The sequence below is a fragment of the Osmerus mordax genome, chromosome 14 (assembly GCF_038355195.1).
Source record: "Osmerus mordax isolate fOsmMor3 chromosome 14, fOsmMor3.pri, whole genome shotgun sequence".
NCBI classification, from domain to species: Eukaryota; Metazoa; Chordata; class Actinopteri; order Osmeriformes; family Osmeridae; genus Osmerus; species Osmerus mordax.
The window spans coordinates 13,822,439-13,831,011 of NC_090063.1; the positions used below are offsets into that span (position 1 = coordinate 13,822,439).

General features: G+C 42.9%; 1 protein-coding gene across 1 annotated transcript; it reads left to right on the forward strand.

Annotated features, from left to right (window-relative positions):
- The first annotated feature begins 5,566 nt into the window (after positions 1–5,566).
- Positions 5,567–8,124, forward strand: hand2 (heart and neural crest derivatives expressed 2). The gene is made up of 2 exons (XM_067250893.1): positions 5,567–6,310; positions 7,499–8,124. The coding sequence occupies exons 1-2, from the start codon at positions 5,789–5,791 to the stop codon at positions 7,595–7,597; spliced, it is 621 nt and encodes a 206-aa protein (XP_067106994.1). The 5' UTR covers positions 5,567–5,788; the 3' UTR covers positions 7,598–8,124.
- Positions 8,125–8,573: the final 449 nt, after the last annotated feature.

Below are 8,573 nucleotides of genomic sequence, written 5' to 3' on the forward strand. Positions count from 1 at the left end.
CTTAATTGTTAACGAGGCCTCCATCAGTGGTGAGGTCACAATGTGACGTGATACCTCTATCAATCAGCGACTCCAGGACAGGTTTGAAGGGAATTGAGGTGGGTTCTAGAACCCAGGGGGAACATTCTAGAACCCCTACAGGACAGACCTGGATAATGACAGCGACCCTGAGCTCAGGGTAATCATAGATAATGACCTGGCTTAGTACATTATGATACTAAAGCTAGCAGAGGCTCTTTCAGGCACAATGCTATAAAATAATAACATTTGCCGGACTTACGCGCACACACACAACGCACCTGTGTTCTGCATTCCTATTGGCTGAAACATGCTGCAGGCAGTTTACACCAACCAATTAGGTGAGACCACCAAAAGAATGACTAAAAATGACTAACATGTGGTTGTTATTAGCGACCAGAATCCCTTTCTACTTCTAAATTGGTTAGTAGCAGAAATACTAAGTTATTAATCTGAGAAGGTGGGGGCAGAGAAGGGAGACAAATGAAAGAGATACAATGAGAGAGAAATAGAGGGATATGGAGTAAGAGGAATATAGATGAAGGGAGATAGAGATGAAGAGATAGAGATATGTTGGGTCTATACAACGTCATTAGACCAGGAGACCATTGAGACAAGGTGACCAGCAGACCAGGCAACCAGAAGACAAGGAGACACTGAGACTTGGAGACAAGGACACCTGGGGATTAGGACACCAGCAGACAAGAAGACAAGGAGACTAGAAGACAAGGAGACCAGGGAACCAATAAATCGTACCAGCATCCAGAGGAGATGAGAAGGATTTCCCACAACCTGTCACAGTCCTCTCATCTTACTCCCTCCTCTATCACTTTACACCTTCCTCTCTTTCTCTCTTATCTATCACTTTACACCTCTACCACGCCCCCACCCCCTCACCCTCCCACTCCAGTGGTATCCCTTGGCTCTGCACTAGACAAAGGCCACTAAGCAGCAGAGATTAACTGTCTCTCTCACACCTCGGGTGCCACCTGACACACATACACCGAAACGCACACTTACACTTACAAGCATGTACACACACATGCACAAACACACATGCAGACACATACACCCACACTCAAACACACACAGACACTCAGAGACAAAGGGAGTTATGGAGGGAGGGAATTACTGTAGGGTTAGGGATGGTGCGGTGGGGGGGGGGAGGTGAAGCTACGTGTCAGAACCTTCAGGGGGAAAAAACTTGTTTGTGTTTGAAGAAAGAGGGATGAGAACAGAAGTGAGTGGTGATGGAAAGAGGAGAGGAGAAGAAGAAGAGAGGAAAGGAGAGAGAGAGAGAGAGAGAGAGGGGGGGGGGGAGGGACAAAGCTATGGGAAAGTCTGTCAAAACAGGACAGGAAGATAAGACCAGATCAGGGCTACTAAGGGAGGCGGAGGAATGGGAAGGACGACCATAGCAACACACTAGGTTATGCCCCCTCCCCCCAAATGGCACAGACCAGCACCACCACAGACCAGAGGGAGAGGGGTGGGGGGTACATGAATGAGGGGGAAGAAGAGAAGAAGAGAGAGAAAGAAAGGAGAAAAGAAGGAAAGAAACAAGAGGTAGGATAGACAGGGGGGGCATAATAACCACCAGTGATTCCCAGGGGCACTTAGTGGTTTTGGTGGAAAAGAAAGGGGGAAAAGGGGGAAGGAGGGATGAGAGATGAGGTGTGTGTGTGGGTGCAGGTGATAACTGACAGAGGTTGAGGAGGTGGTGATTACTGCAGATAACTATTATGGATGAGACAGGTACAGGAGAGGGAGAAAAATAGAGAGGGAGGGAGAGAGAGGGGAAAGGGGGAGAGAGGGGAGAAAGAGAGAAGAGAGTCTCTGACCTGCAGCTACCAGTTTTTAGAGTGATCCTCAAACGATTAACTTTTTTGTTTTGTTTTTACTAAATAATGGTTAGATCAATCAGTCAAATAATAAATCCAAACAATCCCTCAAATATTATCTTTAAATATGTGTCAGAGATGGGGGAGATAATAAAAAGTAGGCCTAGGCAATATTTAAAAAAACAAACAGGCTATATTGTCAATTATTAGTTCGTGTAACAAACACTATTTATTCTGGATCACTGAGATGAAATATCGACTGCATTCAAATAAATATCAACGTGAAAATGTTTTGAAGAATTTAATAAAATCCAAAACGATATTCACGAACCAACCCTGCGGGTGTTATTATATAGTTTCTCTCTTCTGTTTAACTTCAATCTCTTTGTACTGAGAGATGAACTTTCTCACTCCGTCCTGGTGCGGATTGGAGATGACAAGCCGCCTTGCAGTAACAAGCACGAGGCTTTCAAAGCGTCATTACAGGGATTGAAGTAGCGCTCTAAAAGGCTGGGATTCAGACAGGCAGGTGAATTGTATTAAAACCTCGTAAATGTCCCTTAAATCTATTTAAATCCAACTTTTAACCTAGCCAGCTTCAGTTGACATATCAGAGCGGCTTAATGTAGAAATAAATTCAGTTCGTTCTATGTTCTTACCTCAGAGTAGGCCTACAGACCTGCTGCAGCAACCGGGAGACGCAGCGACTATGAGCAGATGACGACGGAGCAGAGGTGAGAGACACAGTTGATGGACATGTTACTTACTGTAGTCGTCTAATAGCCCAACGGAAACACGAGACACGTGAAGGAATCAAAATCCGAAATGACATAGGCTTTAGCCACTTAGGACCTAATGCAAGCGAGACAAAGAGAGAGAAAGAAAAGGATAGAGATGTAACAAGGAGAAAGAAAACGAGGGAGGGTGGTAGAGTTTTCAGATTATCAATCCTTCCGAGAAAGAGTTCAGAGACAAGGCTCTGATCCCTAACCATAACCCTGTAGGCCTAAACCCGCGCACGTTAATTTCTGCTTCAATAAACACATAGGCTATCTTCTGGCTACTGCAAAGTGTTCATTTAGCAGACGCTTTCATCCTAATTGTAACAAATGAACCAACGAGTTTTTCCCAATTAGGTATAGCATGTGAGTATATAAACTATATTCGAATTGTGTAATAGTTGTCCTATACGACTTCTTTATGATCAGGGTTTGGAATAATTTCGAAATTGTTATAGATAAATTGCTTAACAAATGTGCTTGTTATTTTTGTGAATATGTATAGGCGTACCAACCAATGCAATGTCCTTCGAACTGAACAGTTTCGCAGCAAACATAAAGATGTTTAAGCGTGACCACCATCGGTTGACCAGACCCCCCTCCGTCTCATGCATCCAGTTAGTTGTGTGAGAGTTAGAGGGAGAATGGAGGCAGACTGGCCGCTGACCTATAGGCTGATTATGTGTCATTAGCAGGAGACTCGGCATATCTAAATTATCCCTACAGCTTCCACTCTCCAGATGAATCCTACAGCCCCTCCTCCTAAAAAAAAAACGTACAACACTTAAACAAAGATAAATCATATAGACCTACAGGCCGACTTCCATTACTGACAATTCCCCCTCTCTCTCTTTCTCTCTGTCTTTCTTACTTTCTCTCTCTCTCTCTTGCACACACACACACACACACAAGTGCACACATTTTTCTCGATACCACCAGCCAACACATAAGCACACGCAGACAACGTGGTACGAAGGTTGAAAAAGATATGCTGTTGGAATGTTTAAATAGTAATGTCGTTTTTCAGCTCATTTGAGAACACAGGCCTGCACTAAACTCAGTTGTTCAACAGAACCTGTCTGATGATAACCCCCCAATGGTGTGTCTGTTATTTCCAATCAATTCCGCCATGTTTACTGTAAATAAACTAGGATAATAGTTTACCAGAATGTTAATTAACAGTAGCCTAAAATATATATTTTTTACTCTGATGATTACAGGTTGAGTCTGAGATTCTAACTAAATTAATCGGGTTGCCTATACTGAAAGGTGTAATTTATTTGATAACTAGCCTACGCTATTCCGAGGAAGATTTTATTGCGTGTGGACATCATATATTTTTCCAGATAGCCTATAGCCTATGCTATATTTGGAAGTATTATTTTCCAAAATGTCCTCTACATGTGTCCTATATTAGCCTATTTGTACAGACAAATTTAACATAAAAACAATGATACAAACGTGAACGGTTTTCGTTAATTAAAAAATAGGTTATGTGTTCATGTTCATGTTCATGCAAATGATTGATTATGCGTATAAAAGCCGAAGTAAGCCTAAGACCAAAATCATATAAAACTAAATGTACAATTTGTATTTTGTTATTCTGTGGCTACAATTATTTGGGAATTGCTTTGGCAACATTTTGGCAAAGCTGAAGAAATTATTGAAGAAAAAGTTAAACATCCCATTGTGTGGTGTTGGTTTCTCAATAACTGGCTAAATTATGATGAATATAGCGGTCAGTTTGTCAGCGTAGGCCTGTAGTCATGCCGGGAGTTACACGGGTATGAGGACAGAGAGAGACCATAGGCTATGCTGCATCTGCTGTGTAACATGTTAGCCTTGAGTTGTGTGTCATTTTCTAAATATAACATTGTTTTTAAGTCTGTATTAGGCTATCATGTAACCTACACAGTTGGATAAAGTCCACTTATTTCGCTAATATTCTTGGCGTGGACAGGTAGTCTATTACCGGATTCAAATGTTAGGGTATATTTTCGGAATATCCAGCTATAGCTTACCAATGGCAACGTTACTGTCCTATTGGGATTTAGTGTTTAATTTGGAACAGACTGTGACAATGCTTCTTAATGAAAAAAGCATATAGGCTACAATGGACATTTCATTTTTACTAAGAGTTTTTAAATGGCTCGACCAATTGGCTTGTTGTTAAGGTCATCATTTTAGTCCGATGTGGAAAAGCAGGCTAACAGACGGTAAGTGTGAATGCCAAACACGAATTCAGCTTTCATCGTAGTATATTTGTAGAGATTTATTGACAGCTTCGAGGCCTCGGAAAAATAGTCTAGAATTGACTCATAGGCCAAGTAGTCAATCTTAAAATCACAATATTTACCTTTAAAAGCCAAAAGAAGCTCACACATCCCATGTCGCTGATTATTTTATAATTGCAATAATTAGGCTGTATGGATTTTTTCTCCGCGGCGCTGACATTAATAAAGAATGTGCAGCAATAGCTAAGAGGACCATTGAAATTTTGGAGGGTAAACACTCCGCCATAGACGCTTGGTCCCTCCTCTCCTGGGCTCTGATTGGATACAAGCAGCCCTGACGACATATATGAAGCCTGACCGTTCTAAGATGATGCTCGGTTATGGATTTAACACGAACGGTTTCTCCCTGTGGGTGGAAGTGAAAGGTCCGGAGTTGTCTCGCTCGCCAACGACTGTTGTTCTCTAATTCTCGTTCTATCCGACATCCAACTGTTACTGCGTTCCAAACGGGTGCGACTTTATAAACAGGTCTGGGAAGGATTCGGTCCCCGGTGCTCTACTTGAGCAGTGTGTGTAATGGAGTTGGCTCGGTGTCTTGGTGGACTTGCACCATACTTCATATGAATGTGTAAGTAGCTGATACGTTGCTATATTTAAAACTCAAACTAAGACTTGTTTTAAGAATATACCCATCCATATAAAAACACCAGATGCAGTGAAGAAGGACTTTATGGGTCACGCATAAAGGGCAGTGCTTCACGAATCACGACAGCGCCCTTTAACTTTTTTTATGGGGATAATTTAGCCTGAAAATATCTGGGGAGCCTGATTGTAAACCTAGAAAGACAGAGAGGAGAGAACACTCAGCACGTCCGTGGTTGTCTGCAGAACCGGGAACTTTTCGGTCTGAGTCGCCATGAGTTTGGTCGGTGGCTTCCCACACCATCCGGTCATGCATCACGACGGTTATTCCTTCGCTGCAGCGGCGAGCCGCTGTCACGAGGAGAGCCCGTACTTCCACGGCTGGTTGATTAGCCATCCAGAGATGTCCCCGTCGGACTACGGAATGGCCCCGTCCTACAGTCCCGAGTACGCTACCGGGGGACCCGTCCTGGACCACGCTCACTACGGGGGAGTCCCCGGGGCTGGCGCCGTCGGGATGGGACCCCGCCCCGTCAAAAGGAGACCCACTGCAAACCGCAAGGAGCGACGCAGGACACAGAGCATCAACAGCGCGTTCGCGGAGCTCAGGGAATGCATCCCTAACGTACCTGCGGACACCAAGCTGTCCAAGATCAAGACGCTGCGCCTGGCCACCAGCTACATTGCCTACCTCATGGATATCCTCGACAAGGACGAGCAGGGTGGCGAGGCTGAGGCCTTCAAGGCCGACTTCAAGAAGGCTGATGCCAAGGAGGAGAGGAGGAAGAAAGACGTGGTGAGTAGACGGAATTGTTGGTTTCTGTTATAATGTAGCCGGGTGTTAAGTATAGGCCCTTGGCTAATTAAGACGAGGGAGATAGAAGCACACACGTTGTACTTAGTAGCTGACATTAGCTAAATTGTAGGGAATTTAAAAAGCCATTGAAAATATGTCTGCAAGGCTAACATGCAGACCCTACATGAGCTTCAGGCAGACGCAATGGAGGGGCCTACTATTAAGCTGTAGTGGCTATTTCAAATGAGATACATCCTTTGAAAGAAGATAAGGGTAGCCTATAGGCTACAACAGATAGGCTATCATTGTGTTTATTATTAGTTAATGACTAAATGACTAAATGTTAATTCTCATAGTGGTTGCCATTATTAAAATATTGTTAGCACTGTTCTATCTATCAGGCCTATAAGGCTATTAGTTATTTAGATGTTCTAGTGTCCTGCAATTGTTTTGAGAAATGCTTTAAATGGACCAAGGATTGCTGAGAGCGTGATAATAGCCTATATAATTACTGGTATTATCTAGCCTGGGTTCTAGACTGCCAGAGCCTGCTCCGCTCTATAAAATAGAGAAAACACAGCCTGAAAGTCAAAGTGAATTATAGCCTACCTACTTCTAATAGATTACAGTATTAGTGTTGATGAACAATGTAGGCTATTCGTGCTATAGGCCTACAGCTTAGCTTCGGTAAACTTTAGAACTTCGCAGACGGTTACGAAAAAACGAAAGGAAATTGTAATTAACTTGATAAATATTAAGCCATCGTTGTCAAGCCTGTACCAAACTATAGACTATAGTCTTCAAACATTAAGATGAATTCATTTCTGTCGAGGTCCGCCTACTGCCTTTCTACACTGTAAATATTTACAATGGTGAGCTCAAGAAATATTTCTACCAGTGGATAATATCTAGGCTACATGCTAACAATGGGCTGCATAAAGGACACTTCGCTTACACAGCCAATTATGTCGCTATTAGGGTTGTTGAATTTTAAGCCATCGTAGTTCCTAAATGAGGCCTGTAACTATGCTTAGCCTATAAGCCATATAAAAATATGGGCCTAACTTGCTGGTGTAGACCGTATAGAGGTGTTAAAGGCAGTCTATAGTAGACCTACATTTCTCAAATGAAAATGTATATTAATAATTATAATAATTATAAAACACTCATCTGCTCTATTTCCTCCAGAGTGAAGTATTGAAAAGTTCGGCGAGCAGCAACGACAAGAAAACCAAAGGACGGACAGGCTGGCCGCAGCATGTTTGGGCCTTGGAACTGAAACAGTGAAACGGCGCTTCCGCCTTAAACACAGACTCTGACAGACTGCTAACTCAGTGTTCTCCTGCTTTATTTAATGGAATATTTATGTGCAATTTCCCGCTGTGGAGAGTGGATTTTTGAAGAAAAAACATTCCATTGTAAAGAGGAGGGAATCCCCTTGGTAAGGGACTCGTGTTGTTATTGTTGTTGTTGCTGTCTTATTGTATAGGCTATCATGGTCAGTTGTTGTCCTAGAGTGAACCAGAGACATGACGGCCACAGTGGTGTATGTGAAGTGTAGGCTTTCTAGTCTTTCTAACCCCCCTTCCCTTCTCTCATTCTCTCTCATGGGTGAGGCAATGCTATATCAATGGAGTTTATCTGATGTCATGGTGTTTTATTTGAGCAACAGTCTTGAAGAGTCCTGATGTCCTGGTTGTGGTAGACAGTATTTTGGTGGAGTGCAGACTGTTCTAGAGTCCACTCGATGCACTTCCGTCCGGAGACGTGGAATTAAAATAATATCTGAGATGTAAACAATGTAATTAATTCAATAAACCACTGTGTTTTTAAAAAATCACTTAAAAAATCACTTTCTTGTTGCATACACTGAATTTATTTTTGCAAACTGCAACGTTACCATAGTAATATTTGAATAGCATAATATATGTATGGACCTGTGTCTGGTGTGCTGTGTGGGTCTGCATGCGCCAGTCTTGTCAAAACACTCACGCGATCCCATCAAGCACAGCTTCTAGAGCTGAAACATTCCCACGCGCGCGGCCTCGAGCTAGCCAGACCTGCCACAGGTGATCGTGTAAGAGATAAATAAAGAGACAAGGCCGACAGAATGAAACTGAATCTCCTTCCGGACGGACGGTAGATTTATGTAGAGTTCTCCAGACTAATAATTACATGTACTTTACGGTATTGGTCAGAAGCGCCGCGTGCTTCCTCCGGGACCCCGTTACATTATTGTTTAGACCAGACTACGAGCTCGTGC

Bases quoted from the DNA above. Each gene is read 5' to 3' on its own strand.
- hand2 (XM_067250893.1), top strand. From the start codon at position 5,789: ATGAGTTTGGTCGGTGGCTTCCCACACCATCCGGTCATGCATCACGAC. The intron at 6,311-7,498 runs GTGAGTAGACGG...TATTTCCTCCAG, and splicing joins AGAGGAGGAAGAAAGACGTG to AGTGAAGTATTGAAAAGTTC.